At 47.7% G+C, this 23,055-nt stretch overlaps 1 protein-coding gene across 1 annotated transcript; it reads left to right on the forward strand.

The window, feature by feature from the left end:
- Nucleotides 1–2,686: 2,686 nt before the first annotated feature.
- On the forward strand, nt 2,687–22,224 carry b4galt3l1 (UDP-Gal:betaGlcNAc beta 1,4- galactosyltransferase, polypeptide 3 like 1). The gene is made up of 7 exons (NM_001006718.1): nt 2,687–2,745; nt 12,416–12,823; nt 16,619–16,854; nt 17,490–17,680; nt 18,207–18,329; nt 18,522–18,626; nt 21,033–22,224. Exons 2-7 carry the CDS (start codon nt 12,583–12,585, stop codon nt 21,199–21,201), a joined length of 1,065 nt encoding a protein of 354 aa, NP_001006719.1. The 5' UTR covers nt 2,687–2,745; nt 12,416–12,582; the 3' UTR covers nt 21,202–22,224.
- Nucleotides 22,225–23,055: the final 831 nt, after the last annotated feature.

Genomic DNA, 23,055 nt, shown 5'->3' on the forward strand with positions numbered 1-23,055 from the left:
CTAATTTAAAGCCCTGGTGGGTTTTCAAAGTACAAACCCGCCAAGGTACAGATTTGGGCTGTTTTTTGGAGCCTTGGCAGGTTTGTAGTTTGGAAACTAGCCAAAGTTTTTCCCCCTAATGTGCTGGTCTCACTGCATGCTGGGTAATGTAGTTTGTATCTAACAATTAGCCTACAGCTATAGATACTATAAAACTACAATACCCAGCATGCAATTGCACAGTATAGACAGAGGCTCTGTTTTGTATTCATTTTTACTCTATGGGGCTCAACCTGTCTGTTCTACCCCCTGCTCCCTGCTCTATAGGGTATGTGATTGTACCGTTACTTTCTACTGGGATGTGGGGCAGTTCTACCCCCTGCTCCCTGCTCTATAGGGTATGTGATTGTACTGTTACTTTCTACTGGGATGTGGGGCAGTTCTACCCCCTGCTCTATAGGGTATGTGATTGTACTGTTACTTTCTACTGGGATGTGGGGCAGTTCTACCCCCTGCTCCCTGCTCTATAGGGTATGTGATTGTACTGTTACTTTCTACTGGGATGTGGGGCAGTTCTACCCCCTGCTCCCTGCTCTATAGGGTATGTGATTGTACCGTTACTTTCTACTGGGATGTGGGGCAGTTCTACCCCCTGCTCCCTGCTCTATAGGGTATGTGATTGTACCGTTACTTTCTACTGGGATGTGGGGCAGTTCTACCCCCTGCTCTATAGGGTATGTGATTGTACCGTTACTTTCTACTGGGATGTGGGGCAGTTCTACCCCCTGCTCCCTGCTCTATAGGGTATGTGATTGTACCGTTACTTTCTACTGGGATGTGGGGCAGTTCTACCCCCTGCTCTATAGGGTATGTGATTGTACCGTTACTTTCTACTGGGATGTGGGGCAGTTCTACCCCCTGCTCCCTGCTCTATAGGGTATGTGATTGTACTGTTACTTTCTACTGGGATGTGGGGCAGTTCTACCCCCTGCTCTATAGGGTATGTGATTGTACTGTTACTTTCTACTGGGATGTGGGGCAGTTCTACCCCCTGCTCCCTGCTCTATAGGGTATGTGATTGTACTGTTACTTTCTACTGGGATGTGGGGCAGTTCTACCCCCTGCTCCCTGCTCTATAGGGTATGTGATTGTACCGTTACTTTCTACTGGGATGTGGGGCAGTTCTACCCCCTGCTCTATAGGGTATGTGATTGTACTGTTACTTTCTACTGGGATGTGGGGCAGTTCTACCCCCTGCTCTATAGGGTATGTGATTGTACTGTTACTTTCTATTGGGATGTGGGGCAGTTCTACCCCCTGCTCTATAGGGTATGTGATTGTACTGTTACTTTCTACTGGATGTGGGGCAGTTCTACCCCCTGCTCTATAGGGTATGTGATTGTACTGTTACTTTCTACTGGGATGTGGGGCAGTTCTTCCCCCTGCTCCCTGCTCTCTAGGGTATGTGATTGTACTGTTACTTTCTACTGGGATGTGGGGCAGTTCACCCCCTGCTCCCTGCTCTATAGGGTATGTGATTGTACTGTTACTTTCTACTGGGATGTGGGGCAGTTCTACCCCCTGCTCCCTGCTCTATAGGGTATGTGACTGTACCGTTACTTTCTACTGGGATGTGGGGCAGTTCTACCCCCTGCTCCCTGCTCTATAGGGTATGTGATTGTACTGTTACTTTCTACTGGGATGTGGGGCAGTTCTACCCCCTGCTCTATAGGGTATGTGATTGTACTGTTGCTTTCTACTGGGATGTGGGGCAGTTCTACCCCCTGCTCCCTGCTCTATAGGGTATGTGATTGTACTGTTACTTTCTACTGGGATGTGGGGCAGTTCTACCCCCTGCTCTATAGGGTATGTGATTGTACTGTTGCTTTCTACTGGGATGTGGGGGCAGTTCTACAGTTGATCCTTAAGGTATAACTCAGGATCTCTTGGGGCTGCTGAGAGTTGTAGTTCAACGCACCCATATGTATATCATGTCTGGGGTTAATGCAACATTCTGAATCCATTTCTGTAGTGACTTCCCAGCTGGACTGGGCACAGAGGGAATTATCAGCCATCCCAGTAACTGGAGAGGGGGCACAGGGCATGGGTAGTGATTATACGCTTTAAAAAGGCAGGTTTTCCTGTATATACTTGTATTTTTTTAGAATTTTTTTCATTGCACATTGGGCTATTTTTAAAGAGGCTTTTGGCTAGCTTGGGGCTGGTTTTAGAACTGACTTTGGCTGCTTTGGACAAATAATTCTGGCAACCTACCATGAACTAACAGCATTTTTAAATAAAAAAAAACAATGGGCACCACCTGAGGCAAAATGCCAGCGAGCAGTGACTGACAGGCAGCTCCAATGTATATTTACAAACAAGGTCTGAGGTGGTCCAAAAAATCGTTACATCAAATGGAGTGTTTTTTAGTAGGACCAACATTTCCACAATTCAGACACGACCCACAGAACAAAACACCCAGAGGGCGCGGCAGGCCAGTAAGGTCGCTCTGTGGCGACGCTCTACCAAGCCGAACCGCAGACCCCGCCCACACTGGCCGAGTCCACCAATCCCTGCGTCGAGATGCGCGCAGTTGACTTAACGGTAATGTGTGGGCGTGGCTAAACACGCGTGGACGCGCCGTCCCCTTGGGAAAGCGGCCCGAGTGCGCGCTCGTTAGTCGGGGACGCGCTTTGGCGGCAGGTGACTGACGGCTCCTGTCAGGGGATTTGCTCTGCTGAACTCCGAGAGGCATCGAGCCGACAGGTATTATCGCACTTCTGCCGTCCTGTAGCTCCCGGCTGGGCTTGTACTGATGGCTCCGAACTTTCTGTGTGAGGGGAACCTCCACTTGTCAAACTACAAGTCCCAGCATCCTTTGTAACTAGTAGGCGGTTCCTGTTGGGGGGGGTGTATATCTCCCCTGTTATCCTTTATAGAACTTGTGTGACATTATATATGTGTTTTGAATGGGAGCTGCCATGGTGGTTGCTGGGTCTGAATACATCTGGTGAATTTCATGGCTGACTCTGTGGCCCTTCCATTTTGGACTGTACGGTAACCCATAGCAACCAGTAGTAAGGCATTCATAGGTACTGGTGGGCCTTAGGGCCAATATCCATTGATCCAATTGGTGCCCTGTGTGGGCCTATCAGGGGCTCAGAATGCTCTGGATTTTAACACATTGGAAACCAGCAATGGGGTTGGGGGGGGGTTTGTCCACCTTTAAATTAACCTTTAGTATGATATAGACATTGCTATTCTAAGACAGTTTGCAATTGGTCTTCCTTTTGTATGTTTTATGGTTTTTAAGTTATTTAGCTTTTTGTTCAGCAGCTCTCCAGTTTGGCATTTCTACCAGCTGTCTGGTTACTACGGTCTTATTTACCCTAGCAACCAGGCAGCTGTTTGAAGGAGAGATGGGAATACGAATAGGAAAGGACTTGCATAGAATGATAAGTACAGGTATGGGATCCCTTATCCGGAAACCCGTTATCCAGAAAGCTCCGAATTACGGAAAGGCCATCTCCCATAGACTCCATTTTAATCAAATAATTCAGAATTTTAAAACCTGTACTTGATCCCAACTAAGATATAATTACCCCTTATTGGGGGCAGAACAGCCCTATTGGGTTTATTTAATGGTTAAATGATTCCCTTTTCTCTGTAATAATAAAACAGTACCTGTACTTGATCCCAACTAAGATATAATTACCCCTTATTGGGGCAGAACAGCCCTATTGGGTTTATTTCATGGTTAAATGATTCCCTTTTCTCTGTAATAATAAAACAGTACCTGTACTTGATCCCAACTAAGATATAATTACCCCTTATTGGGGCAGAACAGTCCTATTGGGTTTATTTAATGGTTAAATGATTCCCTTTTCTCTGTAATAATAAAACAGTACCTGTACTTGATCCCAACTAAGATATAATTACCCCTTATTGGGGCAGAACAGTCCTATTGGGTTTATTTCATGGTTAAATGATTCCCTTTTCTCTGTAATAATAAAACAGTACCTGTACTTGATCCCAACTAAGATATAATTACCCCTTATTGGGGCAGAACAGCCTTATTGGGTTTATTTAATGGTTAAATGATTCCCTTTTCTCTGTAATAATAAAACAGTACCTGTACTTGATCCCAACTAAGATATAATTACCCCTTATTGGGGCAGAACAGCCCTATTGGGTTTATTTAATGGTTAAATGATTCCCTTTTCTCTGTAATAATAAAACAGTACCTGTACTTGATCCCAACTAAGATATAATTACCCCTTATTGGGGCAGAACAGCCCTATTGGGTTTATTTAATGGTTAAATGATTCCCTTTTCTCTGTAATAATAAAACAGTACCTGTACTTGATCCCAACTAAGATATAATTACCCCTTATTGGGGCAGAACAGCCCTATTGGGTTTATTTAATGGTTAAATGATTCCCTTTTCTCTGTAATAATAAAACAGTACCTGTACTTGATCCCAACTAAGATATAATTACCCCTTATTGGGGGCAGAACAGCCCTATTGGGTTTATTTAATGGTTAAATGATTCCCTTTTCTCTGTAATAATAAAACAGTACCTGTACTTGATCCCAACTAAGATATAATTACCCCTTATTGGGGGCAGAACAGCCCTATTGGGTTTATTTCATGGTTAAATGATTCCCTTTTCTCTGTAATAATAAAACAGTACCTGTACTTGATCCCAACTAAGATATAATTACCCCTTATTGGGGGCAGAACAGCCCTATTGGGTTTATTTCATGGTTAAATGATTCCCTTTTCTCTGTAATAATAAAACAGTACCTGTACTTGATCCCAACTAAGATATAATTACCCCTTATTGGGGCAGAACAGCCCTATTGGGTTTATTTAATGGTTAAATGATTCCCTTTTCTCTGTAATAATAAAACAGTACCTGTACTTGATCCCAACTAAGATATAATTACCCCTTATTGGGGGCAGAACAGCCCTATTGGGTTTATTTAACATTTTATTGATTTTTTAGTAGATATAAGGTATGGAGATCCAAATTACGGAAAGTTGTTGGTCCCGAGCATTCTGGATAATGGGTCCTATACCTGTAATAAAAAAGTAACACTAGCAATAAAATTGTAGAGTTAGGGCAGAAAGGGAATTAGATGTTTATAGAGGAAAGAAATAGGCTGTAAACTCATTGTTTGTATCCGTCAGTGTGACCCGGATTTGTGGTGCTGAGAGGAAACTCACACCTGTGTCTGTCAGATGTGCTCCTACCTGTCCGACCAGTCTGATGAGTCCATAGACTCTTGCATAATGGGTACCGGAAACACACCACAGAGCATTGGTCGTTCTGAATGCGCAGTGGTAGCCCAGTTGGCCACTACGGACAGGCCTTTTGACCCAAACGGAAACCATTTTACATTAATCATGTTGTTTTTTTTCCCAAAATAATGCATTTGCAACAACAGCGCCACCTGCTGTTAAAGGAAAGGTACAGTCGTGATATGAGCAGTGTAAAAACTCTACTCTGAAACTTCTAAAAAGACAGAAATTAATGTAAAACGGTTTTTCTCAGCACTTTACACAGTTTGTTTCAAGGGTTTACTTTCCCTTTATACTTCATTTGTTCATAATGTGCGTAAATCACCTGTGGGACCAGTGGGTAATAGCGGGTTTGGGTCCCCAAAACTGTAATTTCGGATCCATTTCTAAAGTTGCTGTATGATATGACTGGATGAAAGGGGAAGTTCACCTTTCAATTACACTTTATTATGATATAGCAATTATATAGTAATGGCTTGGCAGTTATTACGGTCATAAAGCACTAATGGAAAACTTGTTCTTCCACTGAATTCCCCCACCCCACCCTCCTCCTGAAAGGGTAATGGGTTCAAATGAAGATAAAGAGCTTAAAGCAATTATTTGCTTTCTCTTCTACAGCTTTCCAGCTCTCAAACGGGGGCCGCAGACCCCTGCAGCTAATAAATGATGGCTCTATGGGGCTATAAATTTATAATAACAGTTACTTTTTATTTGTTTTCTATTCAGGCTCTTTCCTGTTTATATTCCAGTCTCTCATTCAAATGTTGTTGCTAAGGTAAACATGACCCTAGCAACCAGATAGCTGCTGAAATTTCAACTGGAGAGCTGCTAAACAAAAAATCTAAATAATAAAAACCAATTGCAGATTGTCTCAGAATATCCTTGTCTACATCCTACTAACAGTTCATTTGAAGTTGAATAACCTCTTTAAATAGAAACAAACATGCACCTCCCTACTGCCCTAATATATCCAGGTTCCTTAGAACTGAGTACCAGACATATAATTAGTGTAGCTTATATTAGTTTACGTCAGCTAAAACAAATCCAGGTCCAGGTTATCAAGAAAAGCAAGTTGTAAAGAAAAAATAAGAAGAAAGTACCGTACTATTCCCTCATACTCTTGTACAGATTTCCAGTGGGATAATCCTCTGGGAAGGGACTGGGGCTGTGGGATAGCAGGTATAGTAGGGAGAGATGGTGCCTATAGTAGCAGTGGGATAATAGCCTCTGGGAAGGGACTGGGGCTGTGGGATAGCAGGTATAGTAGGGAGAGATGGTGCCTATAGTAGCAGTGGGATAATAGCCTCTGGGAAGGGACTGGGGCTGTGGGATAGCAGGTATAGTAGGGAGAGATGGTGCCTATAGTAGCAGTCGGGGGATAATAGCCTCTGGGAAGGGACTGGGGCTGTGGGATAGCAGGTATAGTAGGGAGAGATGGTGCCTATAGTAGCAGTGGGGGATAATAGCCTCTGGGAAGGGACTGGGGCTGTGGGATAGCAGGTATAGTAGGGAGAGATGGTGCCTATAGTAGCAGTGGGATAATAGCCTCTGGGAAGGGACTGGGGCTGTGGGATAGCAGGTATAGTAGGGAGAGATGGTGCCTATAGTAGCAGTGGGGGGGATAATAGCCTCTGGGAAGGGACTGGGGCTGTGGGATAGCAGGTATAGTAGGGAGAGATGGTGCCTATAGTAGCAGTGGGGGGATAATAGCCTCTGGGAAGTGACTGGGGCTGTGGGATAGCAGGTATAGTAGGGAGAGATGGTGCCTATAGTAGCAGTGGGGGGATAATAGCCTCTGGGAAGGGACTGGGGCTGTGGGATAGCAGGTATAGTAGGGAGAAATGGTACCTATAGTAGCAGTGGGGGGGATAATAGCCTCTGGGAAGGGACTGGGGCTGTGGGATAGCAGGTATAGTAGGGAGAGATGGTGCCTATAGTAGCAGTGGGGGGATAATAGCCTCTGGGAAGGGACTGGGGCTGTGGGATAGCAGGTATAGTAGGGAGAGATGGTGCCTATAGTAGCAGTGGGATAATAGTCTCTGGGAAGGGACTGGGGCTGTGGGATAGCAGGTATAGTAGGGAGAGATGGTGCCTATAGTAGCAGTGGGGGGGATAATAGCCTCTGGGAAGGGACTGGGGCTGTGGGATAGCAGGTATAGTAGGGAGAGATGGTGCCTATAGTAGCAGTGGGGGGATAATAGCCTCTGGGAAGGGACTGGGGCTGTGGGATAGCAGGTATAGTAGGGAGAGATGGTGCCTATAGTAGCAGTGGGGGGGATAATAGCCTCTGGGAAGGGACTGGGGCTTTGGGAAAGCAGGTATAGTAGGGAGAGATGGTGCCTATAGTAGCAGTGGGGGGGATAATAGCCTCTGGGAAGGGACTGGGGCTTTGGGAAAGCAGGTATAGTAGGGAGACCCCATTAAGCCGGCGGCCAAGGCAGTGGGGGCACGCCCTTCGGTACATAGAGCAGGATGCCTTTATTGCTTAGTAACAGATAAAACCTATTGATTGCTGTTCCTACTCATTAAGTAATTACGTCTGAAATCTTTTCCAGTTGGGAGCGTGGTTGGCGCTTGTGTACAGCAACCTCATTGTCCCTATATATTGACTTTAGCACAGAGTAAAGATAGTGTCTATGGTTGTGTTGTAGGGCAAAGGGCTGTTGTGAGACACCCAGCTGCTCCATGTCTAGTAACGCTTATTCTAATTGGGTGGGCCTTATGGGTTACCCTGTGAAGGACCTTATTCACTGAAATGCCCAGGTAAGTCGTCTTAGAACTGCCCTTATACAGGAGCATAGAACAGACATTGGCTCGATAGAGTTGCAAGGATTCCAGAAGACCTTGCAGGGCCACCCAAGATGCGCCTCAATTCCAAGTGGGTTGATCTTTATTACCTTGGGCAGTGGGTGCTTCATCTCTTAATGGTGGACCTTTGGAACTGATACCACCCCTGCTACACTGTATGGCGGCGGGTATTGCTTGACCCACAAATGCTACATTCTTGCTTCTTGGAGTAGATGTGGTGCATCTGGTCAGCATGGAATGGGGGATATTTTGCTTATTTTTGGATAATTTCCCATTAAGGTTCAAGGATATTTCCATGTTGGGAAGCTATGGATGGGGGTTCCTGGTATTCATCTCCGTGCCTGTAGGAGCTTACTCCACCGGTTTCCGCCATGAATGGTTCCTGTGTGGTGATGGATACCCGATAATATCAGGGACTGTGATGATTTTAAGGAAACCAATAAAGTGATTTTTTAATGAGAAATAAGGTTGCCAGTGCTCCGTCTATACTACATTCTTTAGTTGGCTTTAGTTGGTGTTGGCTTTAGTTGGTTTTGGTTGGTGTTGGCTTTAGTTGGCTTTGGTCTGTGTTGGTGTTGGCTTTAGTTGGTTTTGGTTGGTGTTGGCATTGGCTTTGGTTGGTGTTGGTGTTGGCTTTAGTTGGCTTTGGTCTGTGTTGGTGTTCGCTTTAGTTGGCTTTGGTTGGTGTTGGCTTTAGTTGGCTTTGGTCTGTGTTGGTGTTGGCTTTAGTTGGCTTTGGTCTGTGTTGGTGTTGGCTTTAGTTGGCTTTGGTCTGTGTTGGTGTTCGCTTTAGTTGGCTTTGGTTGGTGTTGGCTTTAGTTGGCTTTGGTCTGTGTTGGTGTTGGCTTTAGTTGGCTTTGGTTGGTGTTGGCTTTAGTTGGCTTTGGTTGGTGTTGGCTTTAGTTGGCTTTGGTCTGTGTTGGTGTTGGCTTTGGTCTGTGTTGGTGTTGGTTTTAGTTGGCTTTGGTTGGTGTTGGCATTGGCTTTGGTTGGTGTTGGCTTTAGTTCGCTTTGGTTGGTGTTGGCATTGGCTTTGGTTGGTGTTGGCTTTGGTCTGTGTTGGTGTTGGCTTTAGTTGGCTTTGGTTGGTGTTGGCATTGGCTTTGGTTGGTGTTGGCTTTAGTTCGCTTTGGTTGGTGTTGGCATTGGCTTTGGTTGGTGTTGGTTTTAGTTCGCTTTGGTTGGTGTTGGCATTGGCTTTGGTTGGTGTTGGCTTTAGTTTGCTTTGGTTGGTGTTGGAATTGGCTTTGGTTGGTGTTGGTTTTAGTTCGCTTTGGTTGGTGTTGGCATTGGCTTTGGTTGGTGTTGGCATTGGCTTTGGTTGGTGTTGGCTTTAGTTGGCTTTGGTTGGTGTTGGCATTGGTTGGTGTTGGCTTTAGTTTGCTTTGGTTGGTGTTGGCATTGGCTTTGGTTGGTGTTGGTTTTAGTTCGCTTTGGTTGGTGTTGGCATTGGCTTTGGTTGGTGTTGGCTTTAGTTGGCTTTGGTTGGTGTTGGCTTTAGTTGGCTTTGGTTGGTGTTGGCTTTAGTTGGCTTTGGTTGGTGTTGGCTTTAGTTGGCTTTGGTTGGTGTTGGCTTTGGTTAATGGGGACAATGTTAGTGGGATCCGGTAACCATACAACTCCCTCACTAATGGTTTACTCTGCTTGTTTGTGTTGTAGATACCTGTGCTGTGTAACTGATAAGGTATGTGTGCCGTAGTGGCACCAGTGAGCAATGTTTGGTTAGTACTGTGCCTGAAGCTATAACTACCCGGCCTGGCAACCAGATTACATGTATAATTAATGACTAATTACAAAATGGTTGATTTATGAACTTAATTGACCAATTAAAGGATTAAAATTTGTAATATGTTGATTGCATGATATAAAGTATAACTTACTGGGCAGGGCAGACAATTATGTTGGTAATAAAGGATGCGCATGAATTCTATTGGCCGATGCATCTCACCAATAAAATTCCGTTCTCTGATTAACTTTGACTTCATCTTCGCGTGTTTGTGACCCAGTTGTTTGAACCCGGAGCCTTATCACTACTATATTGTGTATATCATGATCCAGATACAGGGTCGGACTGGGCCGGCGGGGCGCCGAGGAAAAAGCCCAGTGGGCCCGGCCTTCAGGGGCCAATGTGAGGTGTATAATGCCCCGTGATTGGTTGGTTTGTAATGCCCGTTGTTGTGTATAGAGGAAACAAACGATGTCGCTAGTAGTGAGGGTTACAGAGATAGTAGGTTAGATAAATATTATTCTATATAACTCCATTGTTTCTTCCTGTTAGCGATTTCCCAATCAGCTTATTCATAAGTCCTTATGGTTTCCACGTAGCAACGGGTTGTTTTTAGACTTCCCATTTATCTACATTTTCTTTCCCTTTATTTACTTTTTTCCTCCCTCCCTATTCTCTCCTTTCATCTCCTTTTCTCTTTCCTTCTGTTCTGTTCTCTCTTTCTGTATCTTCTCATTTCTCTCCTTCACCTGTAGCATTTTTTTATATATTTATATTAAATAATAAAGTATATTTTTTCAATTAAAAGTTAGCCATATTGGGACTGGCAACATGCATTGGCCAATCGCAGCCGCCCCCTGTCCCACCATAACTCCCTCCCTGCCCCACCATAACTCCCTCCCTGTCCCACCATAACTCCCTCCCTGCCCCACCATAACTCCCTCCCTGCCCCACCATAACTCCCTCCCTGTCCCACCATAACTCCCTCCCTGTCCCACCATAACTCCCTCCCTGCCCCCCTGTCCCACCATAACTCCCTCCCTGCCCCCCTGTCCCACCATAACTCCCTCCCTGCCCCCCTGTCCCACCATAACTCCCTCCCTGTCCCACCATAACTCCCTCCCTGCCCCACCATAACTCCCTCCCTGTCCCACCATAACTCCCTCCCTGCCCCCCTGTCCCCACCATAACTCCCTCCCTGCCCCCTGTCCCACCATAACTCCCTCCCTGCCCCTCTGTCCCACCATAAACTCCCTCCCTGCCCCTCTGTCCCACCATAACTCCCTCCCTGCCCCCCTGTCCCACCATAACTCCCTCCCTGCCCCCCCTGTCCCACCATACATCCCTCCCTGCCCCCCCATGTCCCACCATAACTCCCCTCCCTGCCCCCCCCCGTCCCACCATGACTCCCTCCCTGCCCCCCTGTCCCACCATGAACTCCCTCCCTGTCCCCCTGTCCCACCATGACTCCCTCCCTGCCCCCCTGTCCCACCATGACTCCTCCCTGCCCCCCTGTCCCACCATGACTCCCTCCCTGCCCCCCTGTCCCACCAATAACTCCCTCCCTGCCCCCATGTCCCACCATAACTCCCTCCCTGCCCCTGTCCCACCATACATCCCTCCCTGCCCCCCTGTCCACCATGACTCCCTCCTGCCCCACCATGACTCCCTCCCTGTCCCACCATGACTCCCTCCCTGCCCCCCTGTCCCACCATAACTCCCTCCCTGCCCCCCTGTCCCACCATAACTCCCTCCCTGCCCCCTGTCACACCATAACTCCCCCCGCCCCCTGTCCCACCATAACTCCCTCCCTGCCCCCCCCTGTCCCACCATAACTCCCTCCCTGCCCCCCGTCCCACCATAACTTCCCCCCCGCCCCTTGTCCCACCATAACTCCTCCCTGCCCCCCCCCTCCACCATAACTCCCTCCCTGCCCCCCCGTCCCACCATAAACTCCCTCCCTGCCCCCCGTCCCACCATAACTCCCTCCCTGCCCCCCCGTCCCACCATAACTCCCTAACCTGACCCCCCCGTCCCACCATAACTCCCTCCCTGCCCCCCGTCCCACCATAACTCCCTCCCTGCCCCCCGTCCCACCATAACTCCCTCCCTGCCCCCCCCTGGTTCCCACCATAACTCCCTGCCTGCCCCCCCTGTCCCACCATACATCCCTCCCTGCCCCCCCTGTCCCACCATAACTCCCTCCCTGCCCCCCGTCCCACCATAACTCCCTCCCTGCTCCCCCGTCCACCATAACTCCCTCCCTGCCCCCCCACGTCCCACCATAACTCCCTCCCTGCCCCCCACCCCGTCCCACTATAACTCCTTCCCTGCCCCCCCGTCCCCCTACCCCCCTGTCCCCCCATAACTCCCTCCCTGCCCCCCCTGTCCCACCATAACTCCCTCCCTGCCCAAGGCAGAACCAAAGCCAGAGGGAAAGAGAAGGAACCAAGAGGAGATAGTTACAATAACAAATGAGGCCATTCCTGCATCAATAGGCCCCCTGCCCAAACCCAGCAGATCCGAAGACATCCAGAATAAGTGGGATATTTACCCTTTGTTACATTGGGCCTAACGACGCTGTGTGTGTGTTGCAGGTGATGGTGCTGTGATGCCGGAGTCACGATGCTACGCAGAGGGAACCACTGACAGGATGGCCGGGGGCTTCTCCGGATTTCTATACCAGAGGAATATGCCCCAGGGGACGCCGACCCAGAACACGTGAATGCGCTGTATCCAGACGGGCCGGGCACAGACCGGCACCATGTTCCTGGCGCGCATAGACCGGCGGAAGTTTCTGCTGCTGCTTTGCTTCTCCCAGCTGCTCTTCCTATTAATCCTGTACCGGAGAGGGACTGCCGGAATATTCCAGGGGCTGTTTGGGGGGTCCGACCCGCCTTGGGACTACTCCAGAACCCACGACGTGTACACTAACCTCAGTCTGTTTGTGCCTGACCCGGAAAATGTGAATTCTCAGTATTGCCCAGCAAAATCGCCCATTCTGGGTATGTATTGCACAAAGGAAGTACGTTCCCTTGGCACACAGGGAGATTAGTTGCCCGCGACAAATCTCCCATGTCGCAGGCGACTAATCTCCCCAAAATGCCATCCCACCGGCGATTCGGGGGAGATAAGTCGCCCGCAACAAGGGAGATTTGTCGCGGGCGACTAATCTCCACGTGTGCCAGAGCCCTAAGGGCTCTGGCACACGAGGGAGTTTAGTCGCCCGCGACAAATCTCCCTTGTTGCGGGCGACTTATCTCTCCGAAATGCCATCCCATCGGCGAGAATGTAAATTGCCAGTGGGATGGCATACGTGATGGCGCGATTTGTGGAAATCGCTGCGTATGCCATCCCACCGGCGATTTACATTCTCGCCGATGGGATGGCATTTTGGAGAGATTAGTCACCCGCAACAAGGGAGATTTGTCGCGGGCGACTAATCTCCACGTGTGCCAGAGCCCTAAGGGTGAAGACACACTGGGCTACTAGTAGCAGCTACTTTTTCAAGGCTACTAAACTCTAGAAAATCCCCTGCCATAGACAATACTGAGAATTGCCTCTGCTAAAACACACAGAGACAGTTATCAGTAAATGATCAGCATTGTCTTTTTTAGTAGCCACAACAAGTAGCAGCTACTAGTAGCCCAGTGTGTCTTCACCATAACCCTTAAGGTCCCCATACACCTTCAGATCTGCTCGCTTGGCGATGTAGCCAACCTACGGGTGGGTGATATCGGGAGAATCCAGGCCCTGGGGCCAAACGATCGCTGATGCGGTCCCCGATCTGACTAGATTTTTTAACCTGCCGGATTGAGATCGATTTCAGGCCAGATATCGGTCAGACAGGCCCGTCGGTAGTGCCCATACACGGGCCGATTAGCTGCCGAATCGGTCTAAGGGACCCATATATCGGCAGCTAGAATAGACCTGTGTATGAGGACCTTTATTAGATACAGTGGACTACAATTCCCAGCATCCTTTGCCCCTTACATGGCCACCAGTTTATTATTATTTTCCTGAAGTTTTTCATCCTTCGCGCATACAGCTTGTTAGCGCTGCCTGTCAGACTCCCTATTAAAGGTCAGATTTTTACTCTTTGTTTTCTAACAAGTGAAGCTGGGTGCTTAATGGGAGATGTGTATGTAAAGGTCAGGGTGAGCATGAAAGCACCCCGAGACATTTAAACCATCAGACGGAAAAGGGCAATTAATTGGTTGGAAAGCTGCTGCACCCAGTAGTCGTTACTGCCACGGCCGAGACACAACTCACTCACCGCTCCGAACGTAATCGCTCAGTTATGTCTGGGAAACGCCCGTAAGCACTCTAATTGTTATGTAGTTAAAGGGCAAGTTACATGTAACGTTTTAATTATCCTTTATATAGTGCTGACATATTCCACAACACATTACAGAGATTATACATCATCCCTGCCCCAGTGAGCTTACAATCTAAGGTCCCTATCACATTCCCATCAGTCCCTGCCCCGGTGAGCTTACACTCTAAGGTCCCTATCCCATTCCCATCAGCCCCTGCCCCAGTGGAGCTTACAATCTAAGGTCCCTATCACATCCCCATCAGTCCCTGCCCCAGTGAGCTTACAATCTAAGGTCCCTATCACATTCCCATCAGCCCCTGCCCCAGTGAGCTTACAATCTAAGGTCCCTATCCCATTCCCATCAGTCCCTGCCCCAGTGAGCTTACAATCTAAGGTCCCTATCACATTCCCATCAGTCCCTGCCCCAGTGAGCTTTCAATCTAAGGTCCCTATCACATTCCCATCAGTCCCTGCCCCAGTGAGCTTACAATCTAAGGTCCCTATCCCATTCCCATCAGTTCCTGCCCCAGTGAGCTTACAATCTAAGGTCCCTATCCCATTCCCATCAGTCCCTGCCCCAGTGAGCTTACAATCTAAGGTCCTTATCCCATTCCCATCAGTCCCTGCCCCAGTGAGCTTACAATCTAAGGTCCCTATCACATTCCCATCAGTCCCTGCCCCAGTGAGCTTACAATCTAAGGTCCTTATCAGTCACACACAGTAGAGTCAATCTTATCAGAAGCCAGCTGACCTGCTGTATGTTGGATTGTATCACTATAAGACAGTGATAGGGTCTTTTTTTTTTTCATTTTCTACGGACATAGAAAACAATACTTCTCAGTTAATAGTAGTTTAATTTAAAGGGTCACAATGTCTGTTTAAACGGAATATTTTCCCTTTAAACACACATTATAACAGCTGGCACTTCTTTCTCATCCCCCCCCCCCAGTGCTGTACAGTCCGTGTGTGAAGGTTGGGTTCATAGGGGGAGTATCTTGGTTACTAACAGGGGCAGGAGGGCAGGTTATATATAGAGGCAGGGGCAGATTATAAGGGCCAATTTAGGCTGCGATGTCCTTTGGGGGCCACACAAATCCCACAGCCAATTTCCTGGGATAATGTGAAGCTGTTATGATGAGTGAAGAGGTGAAGCCGCATTTACTCCTAAATCCCACAAAGAATAAATTACATTTACTCCTCATTATCCTATTTCAGCTTTCAGGGGCCCCGGGAGAGACAAGTTTTCATTAAAACTGATTGAAAGCCCCCCCAGTCTCCTTTGTGCCTGTGAGTCAGGGTCCGGACTCATATCACTGATATTAGGGATTCATTTCATTGTATCATGATAATTATTCATTAGTTTAATAGTGCCACATTGGGTTAAACAGGCAGTAGCCTCAGACTCATAGCGTTAAACAGGCAGTAGCCTCAGACTCATAGGGTTAAACAGGCAGTAGCCTCAGACTCATAGGGTTAAACAGGCAGTAGCACCAAACTCATAGGGTTAAAAAGGCAGTAGCCTCAGACTCATAGCGTTAAACAGGCAGTAGCCTCAGACTCATAGGGTTAAACAGGCAGTAGCCTCAGACTCATAGGGTTAAACAGGCAGTAGCACCAAACTCATAGGGTTAAACAGGCAGTAGCCTCAGACTCATAGGGTTAAACAGGCAGTAGCCTCAGACTCATAGGGTTAAACAGGCAGTAGCCTCAGACTCATAGGGTTAAACAGGCAATAGCCTCAGACTCATAGGGTTAAACAGGCAGTAGCCTCAGACTCATAGGGTTAAACCGGCAGTAGCCTCAGACTCATAGGGTTAAACAGGCAGTAGCCTCAGACTCATAGGGTTAAACAGGCAGTAGCCTCAGACTCATAGGGTTAAACAGGCAGTAGCCTCAGACTCATAGGGTTAAACAGGCAGTAGCCTCAGACTCATAGGGTTAACCAGGCAGTAGCCTCAGACTCAGGATTAAACAGGCAGTAGCCTCAGACTCATAGGGTTAAACAGGCAGTAGCCTGAAACTCATAGGGTTAAACAGGCAGTAGCCTGAAACTCATAGGGTTAAACAAGCAGTAGCCTGAAACTCATAGGGTTAAACAGGCAGTAGCCTCAAACCCATAGGGTTAAACAGGCAGTAGCGTGAAACTCATAGGGTTAAACAAGCAATAGCCTGAAACTCAGGGTTAAACAGGCAGTAGCCTCAAACCCATAGGGTTAAACAGGCAGTAGCCTGAAACTCATAGGGTTAAACAAGCAGTAGCCTGAAACCCATAGGTTTAAACAGGCAGTAGCCTCAAACCCATAGGGTTAAACAGGCAGTAGCGTGAAACTCATAGGGTTAAACAGGCAGTAGCCTCAGACTGGAATGGGCAGCAATATGGCCCCTCCCATGCGTGTGCATATAAGGACAAGTTAAGCCTTAATTGTAACCAAAATCAATAATAGTCAATCAATAGTTTTTTTCTTTCCTGTCTCTCTTGCAGTTGGTCCTCTGAGCGTTTCATTCCACAACCCCCCGACCCTGAAAAAGGTGCAACAGAAAAACCGCTACGTGAAGCCCGGGGGCTATTTCAGCCCGAGACACTGCTTTGGGCGCTACAGAACAGCAGTCATTATACCGTACCGGAACCGAGAGCCGCACCTCCGCACCCTCCTCTACTACCTGCACCCCTTCCTTCAGCGCCAGCAGCTGCACTACGCCGTCTTCATTGTCCATCAGGTAAATGCCGCGCTCGTACTACTAAGGGTCACGCTCTTGGGTGCTGAGCAATTATTTAATTCATTTGTCTGGGTGTTTTAGTTCCCCTTTAATTCTGCCCAGGAGCAGGTTTCACACAAACTGTCGTTCTTACCATTTTTTCTATTAGGATCGATTCCTGATGTTTTCATTGGCTACAGCCGGGTCTAGACTTTGAATGTTCTATGGTTCTGATTGGTTGGGGCTGATCTAGGCCAGCAAATGGCTACAAGTCATTCAGCCCTTTGGCTGTTCTAATGGCTGCAAATGCAGTTCTATATTATATAGCGACTCTGCTTCATACTACACTTTCCCTGCTGGGTTTGTTTTTGAATCATATCTTCATGACTAGGCCTTTGGGGGGCTACATCCTTTTGAACTACTGACTGAAAATGGAATGGGGGAGGTTTTTTAATAGCTGCTCTGACAGGGCATGCTGGGAGTTGTAGTTACAAAAGATACTTGGATGTGCCAGTGTTTTTATATTTAATTCCACTCCCTTACCCAGAATCCTCGCTGCCCACAATTAAAAGCAGTTCAGGGAGTCATGCCACCCCAGAGGCAAAGTGCTGCCCCCTACGGTGCCTGTGAGCAATCATCTGCCTTTATCTCTCCAGGCCGGGAACGGCACATTCAATCGAGCCAAACTCCTAAACATTGGGGTGAGGGAGGCCCTAAAACTGGACGACTGGGACTGCCTGGTCCTGCACGACGTCGACCTCGTGCCCGAGAACGATTACAACCTGTACATTTGCGATGAGGAGTATCCCAAGCACTTAGCCAGCGCCATGGACAAGTTCGACTACAGGTAAGTCTGTCTCCGGCAGAACTCTGCAACTCGATTGGTGGTGGGAAAGTCACATTCTGTATATGTGTTTATATGGAGGAGTCAGGAATACCTGGGCTGTTATGTTTTATAGAGAGGTGTTACAAGTTAAATAGCTTGTGCTCTTGTGCCCCCCAGTGGATATTTTGTGCATTGCAGGCAGCAAGGATATCTCTGGCAGCATTAAATTGCATTTGTATTCGCTGTATCAGGGATGAGCATCCACTGCCATTGGTGAGCGACTGGGAGTTGTCATTTTATAATATTCAAGGCCTGGAATACCTTTCCCCATGCATTCTACCTGCCTGTCTATATAAACACAAAAAGGCTAAAGATTTAGATTTTTATTCTTCTGTTAATTGGTAAGGTGCTGGGAGTTGTCATTTAATAATATCTAAAGCCTTGAAGGCCTTTCCCCATGCATTCTACCTGTCTGTTCATATATATATAATATATATACTGTATATATAAGGGGAACTAAAGCCACACGTATGTTCTGCGTTTCCAGCTTGCCGTATTGGACGTACTTTGGAGGTGTGTCTGCACTCACCCCAGATCATTACATGAGGATCAACGGACTCCCCAACAATTACTGGGGCTGGGGCGGAGAGGACGATGACATTGCTATGAGGTGAGCAGGAGTGGCCAAATTGATATCCCCTCCCACTAACTCACAGCCTATTGGGGCGCTGACTAACCCTCCCTAAGTAACCTAGGTGAACGGTAAGGAACCCCTGCGTTGGTGCCACTCCCCTTATTATGGAAACAACCTGTGGGAATACTTACCCTTTCCTCTCTGACAGCATTGTGCTCCTGTTTGCAGGATCCGCCTAGCGGGAATGAGCATCGCTCGGACCCCACTCAGCGTCGGCCGATATAAAATGATCTCCCACGACCGGGACTCGGGCAACGAGGTGAACAGTCAAAGGTGAATCACTGAACTGCCATTTTGTTCTAATGTCATGTGACTTTTTTTTGTTATTTTTACTACAAGAAATACCGTCCATTTTGCCAGTCGACATGGCAGCTTCCCATTGGCCATTACGTGTAGTGCAGAAAGGACCCTGTATCCGGAATCCATGATCTTCCATCTATCCCTCCATGATGTAGTTAGTGCAGTGCGGTTATTTTTTTATTGGATTGTTCTGTTGCTATTACCAGAACCCTAGCAACGGTCACAGCAGGGCGGATTATGCAGTGTATATAGTGAATAAGTGGAACTACCCTGGTTACTTGCATGCCATGTTTCCTTCACTCTCATATCCCAGAAAAACCCTTCCTACTTGCTCTTAAGGGCGGCAGTGAGATGTAGTCCAACAACAGGTAGAGGGTTGCAGCAATCATTGGAAGCCTTGGTTCCTTTTGCTGGTTGTGCAAAGAATACACTAAACCCCGGCCATCCATTTGTTTTGGGAACTACAATTCCCAGCGTGCCTTCTGTGGAGTGCAGCAAAAAGCACTATGGTCCACCTTAAAGGAACAGTAACACCAACAGCAGAAAATGTTTTAAATAAATTCAAATGTAATGTACTGTTGCCTTGCACTGGTTTGCATCAGGCTACTATAGTTGATATAAGAAAAGCTGCTGTGTAGCCACGGGCCATTCAAGATGGAGAAAAGGCACAGGTTACACTTTCATTTTTTCGTGTTACTGTTGCTTTAAATAAAACCAGCAGCAAATACCCAGTCGTCCAGCAGAGGGAGCCAGAGTCCATCATAAACATGTCCGAGTCTGTTCCTGCTGTAAGGTGATCTATTTAGGGTAAAAAACCTTAAAACCTCCATAATGTTAATCAACCTTATTAATTGGAGGGGGGGGAGCTAATTAATTCCCAGTCTGTTTCCCTATGGAGAGACAGGGAGATACCATTGCCATAATGACATGGGGGGGATTGGTGCTCTCGGCAGGCCCAATCATCCTATGAAGCCATTTTGGGGGGCGCAAGTGCCACAGCCATCTAGTAATGAACCACTTGCTGCCCCTGGGGCGCTACCCAGAGCTGTACCGTTACCAAATCCAGTGCTTGATCAATCCGACTGGATTGGGGCAATAAAGGAGAAGATAAGGCCCAGTCCCGTAGGTGGCATGAACACAGTTAATGGCTGTATCCGGGCAATTTTTATTGCACCCAGCACCCAGCCTGTATAAACACCCTATGTGCTGGGAAATGCACACTGTTCTGTGTTTATCTTGTGCACCAGACCAGGTCAGAACTATCACTTACAGGGCTTAATGCTGCTGTTCTGGTTCACTAACCCATCTGTTCACCAGCTCTAGTCTCTAGTTCTGCACCAGCAGGAACAGTGAATGAAACCTGTCAGCGGGGCAATTAGAAAACTCAGTCTGGGCAGAAGGCAGAATAACCCCTGTGTGGGTTTCACTGAATGTTTATAGCTTGGTACTGTACATACTGGTCTGGACCCAGAATGGGCACCCCATGATCCCCCATCCTCCCCGACTGATACAATTCAGTCACACTTTACTGCAAGTTGGCAGTAAAGTGTGGCCGATCAGCAGAACAATGGGAAGGGAGCAAGATAGCAGCTCCCAGTAGGTATCAGAATAGCACTCAATAGTAAGAAATCCAAGTCCGGCTTGGGACTCCTCCAGTTACATGGGAGTAGGAGAAACAATAGGTTAGCTGAAAGCAGTTCTAATGTGTAGCGCTGGCTGAAAGCTCAGACTCAGGCACACTTTACTGCTGCGCTGCAAGTTGGAGTGATATCCCCCCCCCTCACCCCCAGCAGCCGATCAGCAGAACAATGGGAAGGGAGCAAGATAACAGCTCCCAGTAGGTATCAGAATAGCACTCAATAGTAAGAAATCCAAGTCTGGCTTGGGACTCCTCCAGTTACATGGGAGTAGGAGAAACAATAGGTTAGCTGAAAGCAGTTATAATGTGTAGCGCTGGCTGAAAGCTCAGACTCAGGCACACTTTACTGCTGCGCTGCAAGTTGGAGTGATATCCCCCCCCTCACCCCCAGCAGCCGATCAGCAGAACAATGGGAAGGGAGCAAGATAGCAGCTCCCAGTAGGTATCAGAATAGCACTCAATAGTAAGAAATCCAAGTCCGGCTTGGGACTCCTCCAGTTACATGGGAGTAGGAGAAACAATAGGTTAGCTGAAAGCAGTTCTAATGTGTAGCGCTGGCTGAAAGCTCAGACTCAGGCACAAGGCACTGAGATGGCGCCTACACACCAATATTACAGCTACAAATACATTTGTTGGTACAAGAATAAAAGGTTAAATGGCAGAGGGAATTATTTGCTGTGTAACAGTGTCATTTAGACATAAAAATAATGACAGTGTCCCTTTAACCCTCTCTGCCGCAGATACGACCAACTCAGCAACACCCGGCAAACATGGAGGGAGGACGGGATGAACTCGCTGGACTTCAAACTGCTCTCCAGAACCAAAGCCGCACTTTATACCAATATCACTGTGGATATCGGGGAGCCCCCCCTAGTGACAGAGAAACCAGGCGGATGGAAGCTGTTTTAACCGTCCCAGTTCGGGGGGGCCAGTGCCGGCCGGCGCTTACCAATTAATGCCTTATTTTGCACAGGAAACTGAGAGCGTCTCCTATAGACCTTGTAGAACGTGTGGCCTTCTATCATAGGATATTGGGGGGCCGTTCCCCCAAAACGTGGCCTTACATTTCTCTATGCACAGGTAATGGGAGAAGTTGTGTCACAGACAATGTCGTGTCTCTGTGCAATGCTGCTGCTGCTGTTCAGAACTCTGGGGCCCAACATTCTACAACTATGGTTGGGTCTGGGGGGGGGGGGGGTGTTGTTTTAATGATCACTATTTTACAAGAAGACTTTTGTCGCTCCTTAAATGAAATGAAGTCTATCTGAGCTTGAAGTGAATTATTATCTGTACGGGAGTAATGGCGGAATGAAGTGCACCCCCGCATGTAGCAGTTGGACTATTCTGCCAATAGGGGGTGGTGTATGAGATGAGAGGGGTGTTTGGGCAGAACTGGACCGAGACCGTGTAGATTTGGGGCAAAAATTCTGCAGTGTTTCACTGTGTGATGCCCCGGGGGCCTTCAGCCAATCAGGTGCCGCAATGCTGAAAGTATTGGATCCGATTGGTGAGATCTGATTGGTGGCTACATCAGGCCCAAATACTGCAACAGTGGGAAAGCAGCCCCCTATGCAGGTCACAGTGGGTGGGACACGGGCCCCTGATGTGGCCCCTATTGCTTACACTGCAGGGGGTGTAGGGGAGACGTCATTCCTATAGTCCTAGCAATATCATTGGTGGATACCGGTGTGACATCACCATTGTATTTATTACTCGGTACCAGGAAGGATTGTGTTAAATGAACCAGTATCCCCCCCACCCCACTTCAAAAGGGCAGATCGAGGGGATATTATTCCCGGGGTCTCAATGAAAAAGAATTCCCTATTTATAAACTGTTTTCTGGGTGTTTCTTTGTGTAAAATAATAAAATAAAGTCTATTTTCCTGAGATAAAACCATAAATGTGCGACCAATCACGGCAGTGATATTCTAACAGTTTGCAGTTGGCTCTTTTTTTATCTTATGTGAATTTTGAGTATAATTAGCTGGTTGCTAGGGTTTAATTCATGCTAGCAACCAAACAGTGGCTTGAGTGGAAGATGAATAGGGGAGAGGCTGAATAAAAAGTTATGGATATTACACTTATAGCCTTATAGAGGAGTAGGTATAAAGGGTAAGTTAACCTTCACATCTGATTTTTACTCTCGAGTACCTTAGTCAGGGCAGTGGCACTCTGGGCACTCAGTAGCCACATGGATCATCACTCCTCTCCCCTTGGCAACTATCCCCTTGGCAACTATCCCCACTGTCATTTACTGTGCCAGGTCTGTAAGGGGATACCCAGCTAAGTGCCATCCGCTCGGAACAGGGAGGCGCCAGTTTCCTACAGCTCTGAACTTGGCTTGATCCTGCGCCCATTTACTGATTGCTAATTAGAGTCCCATGTGATAACGAGGCTTAATGAGCTTCTTGTATTCAGTGAGCTCTAACGAGACCCCACCCTAATGGCCCAGTGTCGGCTTCCATTCTTATCTGCCCTGGAACTGGCACTGACCCCCCCCGGCCTATATATAGCGGGGTGACTGTTACCCCAATGTTTCTATATATCTGTAACCTTGTTATGGGCTAAGGGGGCCCAGCCTGAAGGCCAGTTAGGGGGGGATTTGGGGTGAGTGCTTATTTGTGCCCTGGGTACCCCTGGAACTATAGCAGGGTGACTGTTACCCCAATGTTTCTATATATCTGTAACCTTGTTATGGGCTAAGGGGGCCCAGCCTGAAGGCCAGTTAGGGGGGATTTGGGGTGAGTGCTTATTTGTGCCCTG

The sequence above is a fragment of the Xenopus tropicalis genome, chromosome 2 (assembly GCF_000004195.4).
Source record: "Xenopus tropicalis strain Nigerian chromosome 2, UCB_Xtro_10.0, whole genome shotgun sequence".
Classification (NCBI taxonomy): domain Eukaryota; kingdom Metazoa; phylum Chordata; class Amphibia; order Anura; family Pipidae; genus Xenopus; species Xenopus tropicalis.